The sequence below is a fragment of the Crocodylus porosus genome, unplaced genomic scaffold (assembly GCF_001723895.1).
Source record: "Crocodylus porosus isolate Cpor-Errol unplaced genomic scaffold, CroPor_comp1, whole genome shotgun sequence".
NCBI classification, from domain to species: Eukaryota; Metazoa; Chordata; order Crocodylia; family Crocodylidae; genus Crocodylus; species Crocodylus porosus.
Window position 1 is genome coordinate 16,797,688 of NW_017728921.1, and position 18,984 is coordinate 16,816,671.

The window sequence follows — 18,984 nt, forward strand, 5'->3', positions numbered from 1 at the left end:
TATTTCTGTAGCAGAAATGCGTTCACAGGAATGGCTTGTTTTTCCAGAAGAGTCTTTGGCAACCGATCATACTGCTCCTTCTGCTGTACCTCCTGAAGGTGTTTGGCTTTTACCAAGTAAGGATGCAGACTGATAAAGGAACCTGCTGTAGGTGAGGTTCAAGGGGTTTTCACCTGCCTCTTCATTGTCAACTCTCACTTCCCTGTGGTTGCAGTCTGCTTTTGTTTGCCATTAGTTTCTGCTCATTGTACTTCCATTCTTGCTACCAGGATCAGAAACTCATACTAGCCCTTCCTCCTGAGTGCAGCTCCTTGCCTGAAACTCAGCATTCCAAAGGTAGGTCCTAGGTTTATGTAGCATCATAATGTCCTACCCTCTGAAAATGTGGGGTAATTTTGGACTTGCTACAGACTTGATGGATGCAAGCATTATTGTGCACACCTAGAGTCCCATTGAACTGGACTTCATTGAGCTAGTCTGAGTCAGTTATAATGAGACTTGCAAAAATCAAGGTTCCCTCTGTTAAACTATATCATCTAATCCTAAAATTAATCATAGGATGATGTATCAAAAGGTATTTGCATCTAGAATGGCCTCTGGTGGGCAAAGATGCTATACGTGGCTACTTTGGTGCTGTTTTAGGAAAGAAAGTAGTGTGTGTGCTTCAGCTTTGAGTGCTGGGGGTGGGCTGTAAGAGCATAGGTCTGCATGTAGTCTCCTGTGGCACTGTACTCGTAGTGAATGTTCAGGGCTGCAGAAGGGATTTTTTTTAAATCTACTTTTTGTGAAATCCTACTGCATATCCAACACTGAGCTACAACTTTGTCCAAGGGAACGTATCAGGGAGAGCAAGCAAATTTTAAAGGAGGGGCTCTCTGCATACACACACACACTTTCTGGGAATGAGTTAGAGCTATAACAACTCACTCAGATTGTGCCTGTGTGTACACCACACTTTGTCCTTTCCTTTTCAACAACCTGCCGTATCTTATATGCTCAGTAGGGGGGTGATAAACCAGAAGAAAGGATCTCAACAGGAAGTGACAGACTGGGAAATTAAATCTGGGGAAATCCTAGTGAAACGTCCTTCCTGCCTGAAAGAGCAAGTTTAAATTTTTACAAATAGTTTGGAAAGGCAAACCTGATACACTTTAAAGGACTGTATTTTAGAAAGGCAGACTCATTCACCTTCTGAAAATTAAGCCTGTGAGGCCACCTGCCTTAGTTTGACATAAAAATCGAGACTAGATGCAGCCTTTGTTCGGGTTCAGCTCTTAATCATCTGCCAAGCTAAATTATTACAAATGAAATCATAAGCACTAGGGAGTATGGTTATAGTGTTTATTCTGATTTCTTGTTGCCACCAGTCTTAGTACACACGTAGGAGGCAGAGTTATAGTATTCAGTCCCAAACCTTTATTCTTCAAGAGCTGCAAAGAGACAAACAGGCAAATGTTCCCGCTCACTTGAAAATTAGTGCACACTATCTCATTGCTTGTTTGGAGGAAAAGATGTGACATGTCTCAAGGAATCTGGGAAGAGATTGAAATAGCATGTTAAAAGTGCTAGTTGAGAGGATGGGAAAGGAATGAGAAAGTAGAAATGAGGCCACAGTATGTCATGTTGCCATTGATTTTAAGCTGTAGCCCACTGGGTGGTCAGCTAGTGTCTCTTAGTTCAGAGGCCTTAGGTTTTCATTTAACTAGGGATTGTTTAGGCTTATTATTTTTTCTAGCTCAAGATGACAGTTCCTCCTGTTACACCTACTTTATCTTTTACCTTGAGTGGTTGTATTCTTCGTGTTAGCAGAGCGGGGTGGGGTGGTATTTCTCTGATCCCTCTCTTTATGAAGCATCATCTGTAGGAATGTAGTAAGCTTGACTTGTTACTTTCTGAAAGTAGCACAAGGGGTAAAAGCTAAAAAGAAGGGGCAAAGAAGGCCAGTTAGTTCAGTGCTTTCCATACCCTTAAGACATGACATTTCAAGCAAAGCACACCGTGTGGCCCTGTGTGCATGTAGTAGATTCTCATACTACTTATTTGCCTCACTGAATATCACGGTTTTTGGAAACATTGGGTTGGGTGATGAGTTAATAAGGGACAGCTGCCAATCTAAACAGCCCATGAAGTACCTGGGGTACATGGATTTTGTTGAGTTGTTCACTTGGAAATGGTTGGGACTTCTGGGATTTTTTTGTTGGCTGCTAAAAAAGTCCCATTAGAAGATAGCTGACAAGCCCAGGAGGTAGTGTGGTGTCAACATGCACAGTCTTTGCAATCTGGCAAATTTCATACCACAAGATTATAGAAATATGCTGTGGTCTTTCAATCTGTCAACTTTAATGTTATCACCTTCTAATTGCAAGATAAGTAATAAACTTTATTGTGCACAGAGTTTTCCTCTCATGAGGTTGTGGACTTGAAGTCCTTGGAGTTGTACAGAAGGGCTTCTTTCTCTCCCCCCCACCCTCTCTGTCCCTTGGACATGTGTTACCAACTCTGTTCTAAAGACTTAAAAACACTCTATCTTTTTCACCTAATCACTTAGAAAAAATATCTCTAGATTCCCCAGATGTCCAGAGTTGAGTAACAGAGCAAACCATCTTGAGGTTTGCTCTCCATACTTCTTTCCTTCACCATCAACCTAAAGGATAATTATTTTGTGCCATAGGTAAAATTAGGAGAAGGATTGGAAGGTTGCAATTCAAAAGCCAAAATGAAGAAGGTTTTAACTGTGGTCATAAAGTCTCAAATCAGGACTGTCTGCTCCTTTCTGACCTATTTATTCTAGTTCTAATAAAGAAAATTGCTTGTGTGGAACACTTGATATTTGAATCTAAACCAGTTGGTTTGGGGAAGGAGGAGTTCAATCATGAAAACTGAAGTAATACAAGTTTTGTGGGATTTTATTGCCACTTGTTAAATGTTTGGGCAAAACATTCCTGTCAATCTCAAGGGAGAAATGAAAGATGTGGGTAGGGTTGTCCATTGTGGAGGAGCTCAGGAAACTAACATTTTCTGTTTTTTATAGGCCAGAAGATGACCTTCTCACCATAGCTTTTAGCTTTTTAGATAGTTTCCTATGATGAATACACTTTCTTTCTTGAACACATTCTTTCCCATTTCAGGTCAGCCAGAACAACATTACCATGATGTCATCCCCTTCACCTGTCCAGCAAGCTCAGACACCACAGTCAATGCCACCACCTCCTCAGCCACAACCATCTCCACAGCCAGGGCAACCAACTTCCCAGCCAAATTCAAATGTCAGGTGCGTCAGAACATGACCTCAGATTTTAGTGGTGGCTGGAGGCATTCTTGCCAGATTGTCATGGATATGAAGGGAAGTTGAAACAAAATCATCTCTAAGCTCTAATCTTGATTACTTCTAGTAGGGTTTAAGGGAGTTGAACTTTAGCAGTGTCCTCAGGGCTGAAGAAGGGCTGGGGAACCTTCTTCAGTAGTATATTTGGGCAGTCATCTCAAGGAACCTGAAGAAGTCTTGCTCTTATTTTTGTCCTCTGCATTTATCTTCTGTGACTACTCTGATTTAGCTATGCAGTAAAAATTGGTATCCGGCATCCCCCGGGAATAGGGGATGCTGGATAACAAAATATGCTGGTTAAGTGAGCGGCCCTAGCTGCTGCCCATCCCACCGCCCCTCCCGCTGCATCGCTGCCCCTCCCATGGGCCCTGCGGGCCCCGTGGGACAGGGAGGTGGGCCCTGCACAGCCTGTTATGCCCCCGGGCCATGTGGGCTTGGCAGCGCAAGCTGCTTTGCTCTGGGCTGTGGGGGCTCAGAGAAACCAGAAGTGCCACAGTGGGCACTTCCAGTTTCACTTTTCCTTACAAGCCGGCATGCCGGTTACCAGAGCACGCTGGCTTGTAAGGTGCCGGTTACCAGAGAGTTTACTGTATATAGTTAACTTCCCCTTTTTAAATCTAAGGTTTCTGCTTAGCCAAAGAGAAGGGTATTAGCATGTTCTTTGGGTTGGAGGAGATCATAACAATAAGTAGAGACCTTTTTATAAATTTCAGTTGTCAAGGAGCTGTGAGTCTGCTATTCAAAAATAAGAAAATTAATTGAGCTGCTTTGGAGCATTTTTACTGGATGCTGTTATCCAGGGATGTCAGATTTACAGGGTACTATCATGCCACTGGAAGTTGAGGGTCTGGCCTGCTGTAGAATCTGGGGGCTTCAGACCTTGGTGGACATAGCAGTCATTGGCAGGAGGGCAATACAGGGGTGATATATCCATGGTTGTCTTCTGGCTGCCTTGCCTGTGACCACTGCTGTTGCCTCAGCTCCTCAGTTGCTGGGCCTTTGTTGTCCCATTTCAGAGCTAGAGCTGCTGCCACGACATGGGCATGCAGTTTCAGTGGCAGCTTTAGCTCTGGCACAGGTGGGAGCTGGAGTTGCTCTGGGAACCCCAAGTTGAAGCTGGAGCTGTTGTTGCATGCCCCAGGCTGGATCAGGCCTGCAAGGTGCTAGCCAGTGGGGTTTTCAGAATTCTGTAGCAGTGATCAGTAAAACGCACCTACTCACAGATTAGCCATATTCTCTACTAGCTTCATACAAGTTGCTTTGTGTGCTTTTTTAAAGGCTGAATTGATTTCTTCCTCCCTTCTCCATTTTTCAGCTCTGGCCCTGCCCCATCTCCTAGCAGCTTCCTTCCCAGTCCCTCTCCCCAACCCTCTCAGAGCCCAGCAGCTGCACGAACTCCACAGAATTTCAGCGTCCCGTCACCAGGGCCTTTGAACACTCCAGGTAATTTGGGGGATGTTGACAAGAATTGTACTGCAGACCATACTCCAGGATTGTATAGTTAATAACTGTGACAAGCACATGGAAACCTGTACTTTCATGATGTGTCCTCTGCTCTAAGCAGCTTTGCCGAGTGAGCAGTATTTCTGTGGTGCGCTGGGCATGCACCAAGACAAGTATTTTAGTCTCTCACTTGGTTTGGAATGGTCTCCAATATGATTTTTTGTCATTGAATTATCTGAAGAGTTGAAAAATGGGTGGCACCTATTTGATAAGTGGCTCTTGAGTTTCTTGCAGATTAAAATCTTTAGCAATGACTCTTAAGCTATTATAATATAGTTGGATTATGAGCAGCAGAGTTGTCTTGGACTTAATGGAAACTACACAGAACTTGGAGTTGGGATCACATTGAATCTGGTGTAACACTATCACATGGTAGTGTCTGTAAAATGAGATGCACAGTATTTTTCCTACTAGTAACAAGACTGGAGTATTTACACCTCTTCAGGTGATGTAAAAGAAAGGTTCTGCATCATATACAGATTAACTTGCTGAATGGAAACAGCATGTTGAAAGTTGGATAAACATGAGTAAGTCTTAGGAATATCCAGTAGTTTGTTTGGATTTGTTAACTGATCAGAGGCCTGCACTGGCAAAACAAACTGAATAAGGCTAAGGGTCTGGATTATGAAGGCTGAGAACTACGTCTATTTTTCCGTATCCTCTCTGACACATGGTAATGTTTAATCTTTTCTTTTTTGCTTGTACAGGAAATCCAAATTCAGTCATGAGTCCTGCCAGCTCCAACCAGTCTGAGGAGCAGCAATACCTGGACAAACTCAAACAGCTGTCAAAGTATATTGAGCCACTCCGGAGGATGATCAATAAGATTGATAAAAATGAAGGTGTGGCCTCTTGTGATTTGCCATGCAGATCTCCCATTCTGTCAGTAGTACATAGAAGATAAATGGTACACTTCTGTTATGATCAATTTGGGGGAGGACCAGGCCTATTCCAATAGCACAAGTTGAAACAGATATCACTTTCTCGTAGTTGCAGTTTAAACTGTGAAGCATGACAACATTTCATCATCAAATTCCCTTTCCTTTTGTTTTTCTTTACTGTATCTAATCTCTCCTTCGCAAGCTGTCTGATAAAAGTTTTATGAGAAGAATGTTCGTAAAGAGATGGAGAATCTCAGATCTTGATATTGGTGTTTTCATTTTCCCAGCCTCCCTTAATTTTTTGTTAATGTTTGCATAGCTGGATGCTGTTTCTGCATAAATGCATTGCTCACTAGTCACTTGGATATTCTTTCAGATAGGAAAAAGGATCTGAGTAAAATGAAAAGCCTCTTGGATATCTTGACTGATCCTTCGAAAAGGTAACTTCCATTCCTGTTTGGCTGTGTTAGTGTCTCTGCAAATCAACTGAACTTTTTCAAAACCCAAGATCAGGAATATGCTAGAGCAGTGATTCTCACCTACAGTGCCACAGCTTGAGATCTTTTCCAAGTGTGCTGCAGGGTGCCATACAATGTTTAGCACTGTTAGATGTACAGATACTATTCACAGAAATTTCAAATAGGAATCCATAATGATACAAAATATTCTGACCGTACTGTGGTCTCTGAGTTCTTTGCAACAGAAAAATCAAACTTTTTTTCAGTAATCAAAATACAAGTAAAAAGTAAGAGTTGGCATTTTCCAAGGAGTTACTGGAGTCTAACAAGGTTGAGAACCACTGTGCTAGAGGAAGCTGAGAATGCAGGGTCTACCAGTGGGTTTCTGACTTAACTGGTGGAATAGAGGTCTTGTGGATGGATGCCTTTAGTCAATCATCTTACAGCAGCATAGTATATCCATAGAGCAGCAGTAGGCTTGGAATCCCTTGTCTCTATTTTGATTTTCCTTGTTTCTGCTAAAATCATTATTATTTTGTAGCTCCGATTTTCTTTGTGTGGTGAAAATCATAGAGGGTGAAAAGTTTGAGAACTCCCCACCAATGGTTTCTTTATGACTGTACTATTTTATGTGCTCCCAGCTTTTGTCTTGGAAGAAAGCTACACACAGCTTTGTGAAAAATACTGCCAAAAATATTTTGTTTAAGGACCCAGCATTGGAACTTCCATACATCTACTGTAGTTCCATAGAAAGCTATGCACATTTGGCACAAATATAAACTTGTTCAGAAGCCAGATTATCTTTTGTTTAATACTCTATTAAAACCCTGTTTGGACTAGTTGGAATGATGAAAGAGGTCCATTGGGTTCATTTGATTTTGCTGGAAAGCACCTCTCAAGCTTTTAGGTTGTGGCATTTATTTCGTATTCTCTATTCAAGTTTCCCCCTTAAAATACCCTTTAGAAAAAATTAAATTAATATTTTAGCATCTTGGCATCACCTTGTTATAGGACTTTTTATCTGCCAGAAGGTTAGGTTTGAAGCAAATAATCTTGCAATAGTAGTAATGCAAGACTCTGATTGTATAATCTCTACAGTTGACCAAGATGAGCATGTTGTGGGTAATGATTTTCTCTTCTGTAGATGCCCTCTGAAGACTTTACAGAAGTGTGAAATTGCATTGGAGAAGCTCAAGAATGACATGGCTGTGGTAAATTGTGGTGTTCACGTTCCCTTGTGCAGGTGCTAGGCTGGCAGTAAATGCCAGAGAGGGCACCAGTTTGGCAAAACTATTTTTCATGTCTTATTTGTGTTCAGGACTATATTTGATAATGCTGAGCAAACAGAAAAGTGGTAAACACTAGTCCATTCAGAATGACTATCCTTGTGCATAACTCCTAAAAAGTTACTCTTCTTACTTAACCATCAAGTACTCTTGCTTTATGGAGACTCTTCGAGAGAATCTTAGGATTTTGTTTGCTGTATGTGACCAGAGCAATATGGGCTTGAACGCATTGCATGCTTTTAACAAACTAGAAGGAAGATTATTTTCCTGGCAGTTTGCAGAATGAATAGTAAGGGCTAAAAATAGCGTGTGACTGACAGATACAGTAAGAGGTGCTTCTTTGTGTCTTAGCCCACACCACCACCCCCTCCGGTGCCTCCCACCAAACAGCAGTACTTGTGCCAGCCTCTCTTAGATGCTGTCTTGGCAAACATCCGTTCACCAGTCTTCAACCATTCCCTCTATCGTACCTTTATGCCAGCTATGACTGCAATCCATGGCCCACCAATCACGTATGTATTGTTACACGGCTGTTTGTATAAATGCTGATTATTGAAGTGGAATTGCTCATTTGGGTGAACTGCTGGGAGGACAGCTGGGATAGATATGGATACATGTGTAGTGTGCTGTGCTTTTCCTTTTCACCTGTAAAGTATCTCAGAAATCAGCTTAATTTAAAAAATGTGGAGTTGGCATAAGAATCATGTTCACTCAGTCCTTTCTCGGATGTATTTTTGCACAGGGCCCCTGTGGCCTCCCCTCGAAAGCGTAAATATGAAGAGGATGAAAGACAGACCATACCAAATGTATTACAAGGGGAAGTTGCAAGATTAAATCCTAAATTCCTGGTGAATTTGGATCCTTCCCATTGCAGTAATAATGGAACAGTTCATCTCATTTGCAAGTTAGGTAAGCAAGAAGAATTTGAAGGTTCTGTTTTAAAGGAGTGTCTGGTTTGTTTCTAGGAATGTAAAGAGGTCTTGGTCGCACACAATCAAGAACATGGTCAACTTGTAATTTTAGCAAGGCTCTTGATATCCTTGACAGGTTATGGCGATGCAAAACTTTGACTCTCTGCACAGGCTTGTTTAGGAGCAGTCTCAGGTTGTATACCCGATCCACTTAAATCTTTTTTTTTTTGTAGTTTCAGAAGCAATTTTTTCCTTAGAACCTGAGCTCCCCCTTTGCCATGATTCCTGACACCAAAAAAGGCAGCATTTTAAACAAGTCACTGATCATGATGTGGCTTTTGTAAGCTGAAATCTTGGCAGATTTCTTCACCTTGTGCATTTGTCTCCCTTGGACTGAGAACCAAGCAGAAGTCTCTAGATAATCTGAATTCTTGTCAGTTTGAAGTGGCCTGTGTATGAACATAATTATGTTTTTGTTCTTGTATATCAAAAAGCTTGCTGAGTTAATACAGGAGAAATTAATTGGATTTGTATACCTGTTGCCACAGTGGCAGAATGCCAAGTGTGAAATATTACAATATTCAGTTGCGTAGTTGGTTCTCTTCATTAGTGCAGCAGTCTGCACCTGTCTATTGCACCAGTGCAGGCTGGTCATCAAACTGATCAGCTTAAGCTAGAAAATGACATACTGCTGACAAGTCCTGATCCTAAGCTTTACTGTTCCCTGTTGTTTGAAAATGATTTAACTCCATGCAGACAAAACAAAAAGTCAGGACTAGTGAAACAGGATTTTCTTGTGATTGCCTTGAAAATTTTTTCAATCTGCGCTAGAAGTTCTGTTGGTAAAAAGTATAATTTAGCCCTTGAATCTGTTCTCTCAACTGAACAAGCATAGAGTGGAATCTCACGTGAACTTTGTTCAGTTGTGGAGAGACACAAAGTAGATTCATTTTAGTATTTACCAGCAAACATGGGAGTGGTATGGTACTGACCTAGATGTAGTATAAAAAGTGGCTGGACATCTCGAGTTCCAGAAAAAGGTGGAGATTGGTAAGATGTCCATATGTGAAATGTAGAGCTGATTTCAAGTTGATTCTGGTATGTAAAGACAATTTTTACAGTGAAAAATGAGATTTTTTCCAACAAAAACTAAAACCGACAGCCAAGTTCCTTTTGCAGAAATGATGCTGGGATTGACAGGGAAGGATTTGGGAGTAGTTTTGAATAGCATAAAAGGAGGACTCCACACAAGTCATGCTTTGATGTTCTGATGGAGAATGTTTGAATTCTAGATGACAAGAACCTTCCAAATGTCCCACCGCTGCAGCTCAGTGTTCCAGCAGATTATCCAGATCAGAGCCCTCTATGGATAGACAATCCTCGACAGTATGGTATGGGAATGTTGGAATGGTAGTACTTGAAAAAAGAAAGAAAGAAAAGGTGGGGGGCGGTGTAGGGAAGGAAATCTTTAACATTTGACTATTCATTTTTGTTGCAGTTGTTTATTTGGGCTGTCTCCTTTTTCTTTTCCAGCAGCCAATCCCTTCTTGCAGTCAGTGTATCGGTACATGACATCAAAACTGTTGCAACTTCCAGACAAACATTCGGTCACAGCCCTCTTAAACACCTGGGCGCAGAGTATCCGTCAAGCCTGTCTCTCTGCTGCATAACATCTCCCACTCCAGAAATCACAAAGCAAAGAAATTGGGTCTCAATGGCTGGCCTCTCACATGCCACTGAAAAATCACAGGCATTTGGGGAGGAAATTTCAGAAGAAAGAAGCCTTATGTTGTTTTGTTTCTAGGTTTTGGGTTCAGTAGAGAACCTGGTGTTAGATTTAGCTTTCATGCTTTTATCTTCTGCCTTTGTGAACTTTGCCAGCATTTTCACATATACAGAACATGTATATACTGTTCTTGATGTATTAGGAGGAGGTTTTATTGTCTTCTTAGAGAAGAAATTATTTGTAGACTTCCATCAGGGAGTCTGAATGATGTAGAAGGGAGAGGGGAGAATGTCCTAATTTTGCTTCAGACTTTGCCCAATGCCAGTATTTCTTTTTACACTGTATGTTGTATGACATGAAGTTGCCCCAGGAATAAAAATTTACTGCAGCTAGAATGTGCTCACAAGCTACCGTATGGCTGCAGGAGTCTGTTGCCTGGCAACTTTGTTCAGAGATGGGAGAAATGCGGGCCTTTTAGGACATCCCTCAGATATATGAGATAAATCTGAATAATTACATTTTAGGAAGGAAACCAAATTTAGGAAAAATTATTTTATAGCTTATTATAAACACTACTTTGTATGAATGGTTGGTTAGCATGGACCATGCATTTCTCACTCATAGAGGTGGGATGATCTGAAGGAGAGGTATTCATGTACACACTGATGCCTTTCCCCAAAAAATTGGCAGGAGAGAGAAAAACCGGTTATATAGTGCTGCACATGAATCCAAAAGGTTGCAGCTATGTATCTGCATTTCTTTGCCATGGGAATTGAATATTACCTGGCATTTGTCTCTTAGGTGTTTGGCTCTTCTTGAGATTGGTGCAGCTCTTTGAAGTGCTTGTATTTTCTTCTCATCTGTTTGTTTAAAAAACTGAATGCAGCTTAGGTCTAGGATTGACAACTGATCTCGCATGCTTCAGGCACTGAGGGGCACCCAGGTGTTCATCATATGCTCTGCTGTGGGTAATGCAAGTGAAACCCTGGTTCAATATACAGTGTGATTACATTTCATTTTCCCCATCTTTGTGGGAAAGAGTTAATTGCTGAATGCAAGGAAACTTCAATGTCTCAAGTGTTCCCATCGCACCCTGTTATATTTCCCAGTATTGTGCAACAGTCCCTGAAGAGTATAGCTGGACCCTCTTAAAGTAGTGTCAGGGAATTGCTGTGGCCTCTGTGATTATATGTGGTGTCATCAGTTTTAGGATGTTTTTAAACGTGGGTACTTAGCAAGCACTAATTGAGGCAACGGAATGGTATCTGTTTTGTACATGAACTAATGCATTATCTGCCTTTGTTTTATTGTAATAAATTTATTATTATTCCTGTGTTTTACATTAATATTATATTTTATTCCGCCTTTGCCATTCCACCCTTAATCATTAGGGACCAGCTCTGTGGTATCAATAGGGTTGGGATTACTTTGTTTATTGTAGACTAAGTTGATATTCCTGTACTTCTAAACCCTGGGGAGCAGAGGTGGTGGCTCTCCTTTCTTTGCTGCAGGATAACAGCCAAGTTCATAACCCACGACAGGATAGGTTTAAGAGCTGAAGAAGGGAAATGCTATCTACAGGCAAAACATTCTCAGTTTACATCTAACCCATACTGCCAATAACTCAATACTGTCAGACAGCTGTCTACATAAACTGAATTAATAGCCTGAGTCCATTTTTAATGCACCCATGTTCATCTCATGAAAGCTGCTTTGCACTTAAGTTTTTCTCATGCACTGTCTAGTCATCTGACAGAAACAAGGTGTTTGTGGAGACATTCACTTTTAGATATTTTGAAGGTAGTGCTAGAGTGATGGTCTAGGGATTATTCAGGAGGCAAGTATCTCTTTGGGTGATACCTTTTTTTATTGAACCAACTGCATAGTTGAGATATAGTTAGACAGCTTGCGAATGCAAGACGTTCTTCTTCAAAGTCATGCAAACTGGGGATAGTGTTAGGTAAGTTTTTGAATGCATTTTTGTCAAATACAAGGTATCCAAAAAAATCTTTGCCTCAGAAACTTTGAAGGAATGTATCACAAAAGCATTGATCCTAAGGTTGATTTCTTCAGGACAAGGTTCAGGCATACCAGCTGGCTGACATGACAAAACACGCTTACCTGCAGCACATACTGTACTCATTTTCAGAATTGTCACCATACTTTTCTGGGGTGGGAATTTCCCCCCCCCCCATACTGAATTGAATAGAAATAACCCTCACAACAGGGTTGAAGCAATGGAGTGATGGTGAGTATAAGGTGTACAGTGGAAGACTTAGTCATGTCTCTGTGGCGGAGGTCTGTCAGCTTGGTCACTGCCAGCTCATCAGTGAGGTTATTACGTTAAGTCAGCATTTCTGATAAACTTATGGTATTGATTTGCCCAGTTCATTCACAGCTGTGCAGGGCAGTGATCACAAGTTAGCTGTGATCCAGTGTTATTGGTCAAACTGGCCCTTTTTTGGCTATGGTAAAGCTACTTATTTTAAGCTAAGTCCTGAAGTCTGTGGAATGGAAGTTGGCCTTAACGATGGGAAGAATTTTGTGCCACTAGAGTGCCTATCAAACAGTGATCTTTTGCAGGCTTTCAATATTAAAATTAATTTCCCAAAGTAAACAGTTCCTTCCCAGGGTATAATGGGACAGTTTCTGCAGAAACTGCCAGAGGAACACTTCAAACCTGCAAATATATAAGCAGTCTTTTTATTTCCTAAACAGATGACAATCAGAATTACTCCTTAACCAACTTTTAATTGAAATGGAGAGAATAGCAGCAGAACAATCCATGTTGAAAGTACAATGTAAACTCTCAAAAACTGGCAGGTGCAGTGAATGCTGGAACATTTACGGTGTTGAATCCACCTAAGGAAGGAGATCTGGAATACAACTGCAGCACTAGGCTAAAGCAGGGTCCGATGAAGGCGGTTCTTTTGAATAGCTTGAGTTTTCTTTTGTCTCTCAGCAAAACGGTTTCCCAGTGTTTGCTTCAGTGCTGGCAAAACTGCCCTTTCAGCAGGAGGGAGTGGAGCTACAATTAAACTGGAAATAGATGGATAGAGGAATGTAACAAACTAATTACAATGGGATTACTTTGACCCCTTTTCTCTTTATCAATAACAGGTAAAGATTCAAGTTAGTGTGTCTGAGTCTCCCTTATTGGTGTTCTGCTCCAGCAACTGAAAGGTGAATTCTTACCTTAGAAGTTATCTTAGGTGTGTTTAGCAAATATTTTTTCCTTGTAAGTCAATAATAGTGTTGGGGAGGAAGGTTTCTCTGCTAAATATTTTTGGAGGCATAACAGCTGAGACAAGCAGTACTGAACTGCAAACAGACACACCATAACTTTTCATGTGAATTGATCTTCATTTGCCAAAGTCCAAGTTCAGGATTTAGTTCTCCTGTAATACTAAGTGCCTGAATCTGGATTTCTAACATTAGGGGTTAATCCTTTTTTAAGATATTGGGAGGAGATTAACTAGTTGCTCATCAGTATCTTAAATGCTAGCTTAAAAAACACTTTCTCCCTTTCCCCCATACTTTAAAAATGCTTCCATGAAGGGAGATCTTATTGTGTAGTTTGTTGAAAAGCTTCCTTTCCCTTCACTCCTTAAATAGCACATGGTTACCTGTTACCTTGCACTACAAAGACGTACTTGAGTATGTTGTGCTGTGGGAAAAGGTGCATTAGGTTGAAAAGCAAATGCTCTCTATCTGCTTTGATTTCATGTAGAAGATTAGTTCATTCTTCTTTCCTTACAAGCATCTTGGCTTGCAGCACTGGAGCAAAGACAAGCTCAGAATGTGTTCCTGGGCTGGCTGGCATTAGCTCTTCATAAAACGACATGTATAATACAGATATAATACCATTATGAGTAGAGCCTGGCTTTGAAAGGGAATGGGAACCAGAAAGACTTCTCTTCCTTCAGTACTGCAGGGCCAATGCAACACATCTTATCATCAGCTCTGACTCTGTATACATAAGTATGGTATAAGTAATTCAAAGTGGCTGCTTATTTTCCATAGTGGAGCTGCATGTCTCTGAGAGAGGTTTTAACTGCCTGTTTTTTCACCTGTGTGATATGCTCTTAAACTGTTTGATCCTTTGAGAAAAGTAGTATCCCACAGGACTGCATTAGCCGTGTCCAAAGCACTAAATGTTTGGAGTCAGTGATGTCCCTCTCACAAGAATTATATACTAGACTTTGAAAAAGAATAGGTGGTACTGTGAATATGCAGAAGCAACATTCAGATTATCAGCTATGAAATTATTGTGCATGTACAATGTGATTATGGTACTGAAAGTAAAGCAGTGAGCTCTCCTTAAATCTACAGGGCCCATGAATGGAGTAGATGGGTTGACCTCTGATCAGTTGTGACCCTCTGGAAGAGAGCAGTCTCTTGGATAATGGAACTGAGATAAAAGGGGGAGAACCAATTTTATACTCGTCTTCAATCATAACACAACATTTAAGCACGCAATCTCGTCATAAGCCAAGTAAAGATTAATTTAAACGTTATGTAGGCCATTTACTACAAAAAGTTCTGCTAAAGAAATTAGGAGTACTTACCATTTCTTAGCTTTATCCTTGAGTGACACTTTAGGTAAACGTGTAATTTCTTGATTCCTAAATTGAAACATACTTGTAGATATGATTATATTTGGCTAGTTCACTCTGCCACAGGACAACTGCAAGTGTGTTAATAATGTGTTATCTAGATTTGAAAAGAGGCTGAAGAACCTAGTTTCAGAAACAGGCTAAGGTACTGTATGTGCTTATAGGATAGGTGGGCAAAGTCTGGCAGACTCCATTTCCCAGCAGCCCCTGCCTGCATGGCTTTGGGTGGGGCCAGGGTTTCCATGGAGACCAGCCTCAGCAGCTGGGTGGGGAGCTGCTCTGGGGCTGGAAACTGAAATCTTTTAAATTCATGTTGGATGCAGTTTTTCCACAGCAAGTATGATTACTCATTGGAACAAACTACCAAGGGAAGTGGTGCATTTTTCATGTCTTGAGGTCCTTAAACCAAAAGTAGGTGCCATTTAAAAATATGCGTTTTAGTAATCACTAAATTACTGGGTTTGGTACAGCACTGCCTGGATAGTATTTACTAGCCTATGTTAGTGAGCTCAGCACTAATGGCAGCCTCTCATCTTAAACTATATGAACTTACAGTTAATGTAATCCTTAACAGCTTTGGAGAATCTTCCCACTTTTGACTGGAGAGATGCAATGACAAAAGTGCAGAGATTTGTGATGAGTGTTGCCATGTGTGTATTACTTAATGAGGGTGACTACCCTTGGCCTCTTACCTCCTGCTCTGTTTCATCTGTTGTGCCATCTCCATTTAGATAGCAATAGATGCTGCCCAAATGAACTCTTATGGATTTATACATCATTTACTACAATGCAAACTGAATCTGACCCCCTGAGACTGTTAATATCCCCCAACAGCAAAGTCAGACTTCCAGTTAGATTGACTGGCTTCTCTTTAGGCTATGCTTCTCTTCCTAGGCTGAGGCACACCTCTGTGTAAATATGTGTTTTGAGAAGGACAGACTGATAACCCTATTTTAGCTGTGGAGTAAATTGAATGCGAGTAGCAATAGCAGACAATTATTTGGCATTCGTTTAGTGCTGTTCATGAGCAAGCAGCAGCCTTGTTACAAAACAGCAAAAATGGTTCGGGCATAAGATTTGGCTTTTTGGTTGCAGATATAATTATGACATGATATCAAAATCCTTTATGCACACAATGGCAGCAATGGAATCGTATTTGGGCAGAATCTGAGATGGGGATGCTTCGGTTAATTTTCAAATGCTGATTTAGAATAGGGAACCCTTTAAAGTCAGGACTCACCAGTGACCTTTGTCTAGACAGTCTGCACCTATAACCTATTTAATATCCACCAAATCCATTCAGAAAAAAAAACTTAGCACCTGTGAAATAGAAACAGTGGTACAGTACCAAACATTTTTAGAATGTCTGATACACTAAGGGCTTGAAACAACTCAATATAACTTACCCAATCTGACTCGCTAGCAGATAGTCTTCAGGAATCCTTTTGTTCCTAAGGATATCTTGGAGGTATGATTTCAGATACATAAGCTGAAGGGCAGATAAGAAAAATTATCATTCTACCTTTTTCCCCAACCATCTCTTATTTCATTATATTGATCACAGCTTTCCAAAGCCAGTGGAAGTACAGACTGAGAGCTGGGATAGCCTCACCTCTTGGGCCTGCATGTGGTTTATGCTCCATAGCTGGCGAATGACAATCTCGCACTCTTCCAGCGTAGGTGGCTTCTGAATGTATGAAGGGAGGACATTCACCAGGTAGGGATTTGAGGAGGATGCTGGCACTTGCGAGTGCCCAGATCTAATTTGACTTGACAGCGATGGAATTGGGGATGTCGCTTTCTCAGCAACTTCTCTGATTTCTCTAGAAGTGATTGCAGTTAAAATAAATATATTTCCCTTGTGATGCTGTCTAACTGTAATTTAAGTATTTTGAATTTTAGCCTTTTGATAGCTCTGAGGTCTGGATAAGTATTACAACCATTTCACCTATGAGAAAAGGTAATGTGGCAGGTGCCATTTTCTAAGCTCTCTTAGACTAGACCTTCATTTGTAATTAAACAGCTTTTCTCTCTGTTCTCTGAAAAGGATAGTTCATAAGAGAATTTGGGATTGACACTTTTCTGCCTGGGTCTGTGTCCCTTGTAACTCATATTACACCAAAATGGAAGATTATATACATAAAGAGTTCCTCTAATATCACTGCTAGAATAGGACACTAGCATCTGTGTAGATGCATTTGCACTACATGCATCTTAGAAATGTCAAGAAAGCCTAAATCAGATATTAGAGGAGCAATCCAATATAATTTGCTAAAGCCTGACCTAGACTGTACTTTTTGAAGTCTGTGGTACGTGAGCACTGAGAGATGCTCAGAAAAATAGAGATCTAAAATACAGAAATGTTGGTACCACTTGACTGTTTTCCAAATGGACTGCTGCATACTGATGCCTTGCTCTTACCTAGAAGGAACCTGTTCTATTGTCTTCTCCACCTTTGAATCAGGAAGGTCCGGTTCTGTCTGTACCACCTTCAACACTTGTTCTTCAGTACTTGATTCCTGTTTCTTGGGCTGCTCCACTTGCTGCCTATTTTTCAGTGAATATCTAGAAGCTACAGTAGCAGCTGTGTAGAGAGTAGAAGATTTTTTCAGAGTGGTAGGAGGTTTTGTAACCGCATGCATGTAACAGGCCAGAGATGGAACAGTCTGCAGCCACAGGGCTTGGGCACCTTAGATCCAGTGAAAATACACAGCAGGTGATGGTATTACATTGCTTATGGGAATTGGCTAAGAAAGAGCAAGGGGCAGCATCAACAGAATCCTAGCTAATGTTAAAGGGTTACAACAATGTCTTGACACAACCAGAACTAACCAAATAGGCATCATTAAATTTGTAGTAGCCCAAACGTAGTCTTGTTCTGCCAATTTCTAAACTATTTTGGCAATTCAGTTAATTGTTTTAAGTTCTTACCTGCTGAACTGCATCCTGAATAGGGTTTGTCAAAAGACAAGGTAGGGGTTAAAACATCATCTGCAAAAAAAGAATGACATGATGAACTGGGCATTGTAACTTCAGAGCTGACAATGCACCCAAGTCTATGTTTACAGTGAAACATTCAGGTAACACAGAAGGCTACTCTCATAGGTGTGGGTATATTCCATTAATATTAGTGCATAAGGAAATTATAGGTCAAACTTTTTATCAGCAGATTCTCCTAATGTAGGTGCAGCTTATGCTGACAAAAATGCTTCTGGGCATATACCAGCTTGGCACACAAAACAAGCTATACAGTATTAACAAAAGCACTTTGCTGCACTATGGCTTTGGACAATACAGAAATATTGCAGAAAACCCAAGCAAATTCCCCAGCTGCCTTTGCTGTACTAGCTAAAGTCTCCAGTGTAGACCTGGTTTATGAGATTACTGTAGCACAGACATGCACCTGTGTTTCACTGTCTTCCTAAACCATTACTGAAATATATCAGTCATGTTCACACATATGACTACTAATGTCAGACTTACAACATTTCAACCACATTCAGCTTTTTCCTGCTACAAATTTACATCAATTTTTCCATATATAAAAGTAGATGGTGAAGTGCCAATCATCTTAACTGAAATCTAGTAACGGCAATGGAGCTTTTCTTGCAGCTCTGAGTCTGGGCTGAGCATTGGGCAAAATATCACAACACAATGTTGATTATTAATGGGATGAATTGGGGAAAGAAAGGAAATACTAGCCAGTCCTATGAGAAACACAGAAGTGCAGCTTACCTTTCTGCAGTGTCTGATTCATTATGAGTTTATAATGAAGATCTGTAATCAAATGAAAGTAATTTTATCTAAGTGATCTCTCCCATTGAACTTGTTTCTGTTGTAAAGGTAACTTGTCCCCAAAGCATCTCCCCCCACATCAATTTTGAACGTTTTCTTTAGACTGAAGATGTTAAAACAGACAGTGAATTTAAGGGGCTCAGGGGGAATTGCTGTCGTGATGCTCCTGCATTATACAGCTGATGTGGAACGGGAAAGGGAAAGTGGAGTCAGAGGAAGGATTACTTGGAGAGCAGAGACCCTACTGTATCTGAGCAGAGCAAGCCAGTTTGACAGGCTCAAAAATGAAGCTTCACTAAATTTATTACTGGGCCAAATAAGCAGGTGACTTGGTCTATCAAGTGCTGCCTTCAGGGCCGGTCCCGGGTCCTGAGCCGGACGCTTGAGCAGCTCATCGACTCCTGCCGCTTGGGCAATGTCCTCGGCAGGGCGCGCCCCCGCCTGTCCCGGAGCAGCAAGCCGGGGCGCCGGGACAGCGGCAGG

The 18,984-nt window shown here is 41.1% G+C and overlaps 2 protein-coding genes across 3 annotated transcripts in view; one reads left to right on the plus strand and one right to left on the minus strand.

Moving 5' to 3' along the window:
* The window catches only part of MED15 (mediator complex subunit 15), a 40,064-nt gene extending 28,634 nt beyond the window's left edge, over window positions 1–11,430 (plus strand). The window contains exons 11-19 of the mRNA XM_019539139.1: window positions 3,129–3,271; window positions 4,641–4,768; window positions 5,536–5,670; window positions 6,086–6,149; window positions 7,312–7,378; window positions 7,805–7,965; window positions 8,196–8,362; window positions 9,657–9,755; window positions 9,898–11,430. Coding sequence (XP_019394684.1) covers window positions 3,129–3,271; window positions 4,641–4,768; window positions 5,536–5,670; window positions 6,086–6,149; window positions 7,312–7,378; window positions 7,805–7,965; window positions 8,196–8,362; window positions 9,657–9,755; window positions 9,898–10,034 — 1,101 coding nt within the window. The 3' untranslated portion in view covers window positions 10,035–11,430. The remainder of the gene's footprint in view (window positions 1–3,128; window positions 3,272–4,640; window positions 4,769–5,535; window positions 5,671–6,085; window positions 6,150–7,311; window positions 7,379–7,804; window positions 7,966–8,195; window positions 8,363–9,656; window positions 9,756–9,897) is intronic.
* Window positions 11,431–12,821: 1,391 nt separating this feature from the next.
* LOC109312830 (coiled-coil domain-containing protein 74A-like) overlaps window positions 12,822–18,984 on the minus strand; it is a 6,456-nt gene continuing 293 nt past the window's right edge. Inside the window, exons 2-8 of one of the 2 annotated variants that reach the window (XM_019539144.1) lie at window positions 18,442–18,483; window positions 17,638–17,697; window positions 17,128–17,278; window positions 16,319–16,529; window positions 16,113–16,195; window positions 14,659–14,715; window positions 12,822–13,129 (exon numbers count right to left, since the gene is read on the minus strand). In XM_019539144.1, the coding sequence (XP_019394689.1) occupies window positions 12,991–13,129; window positions 14,659–14,715; window positions 16,113–16,195; window positions 16,319–16,529; window positions 17,128–17,278; window positions 17,638–17,697; window positions 18,442–18,483 (743 nt within the window). In that variant the 3' untranslated portion in view covers window positions 12,822–12,990. Of the gene's footprint in view, window positions 13,130–14,658; window positions 14,716–16,112; window positions 16,196–16,318; window positions 16,530–17,127; window positions 17,291–17,637; window positions 17,698–18,441; window positions 18,484–18,984 lie in introns of both variants that reach the window. The other variant, XM_019539143.1, reaches the window with a different exon arrangement.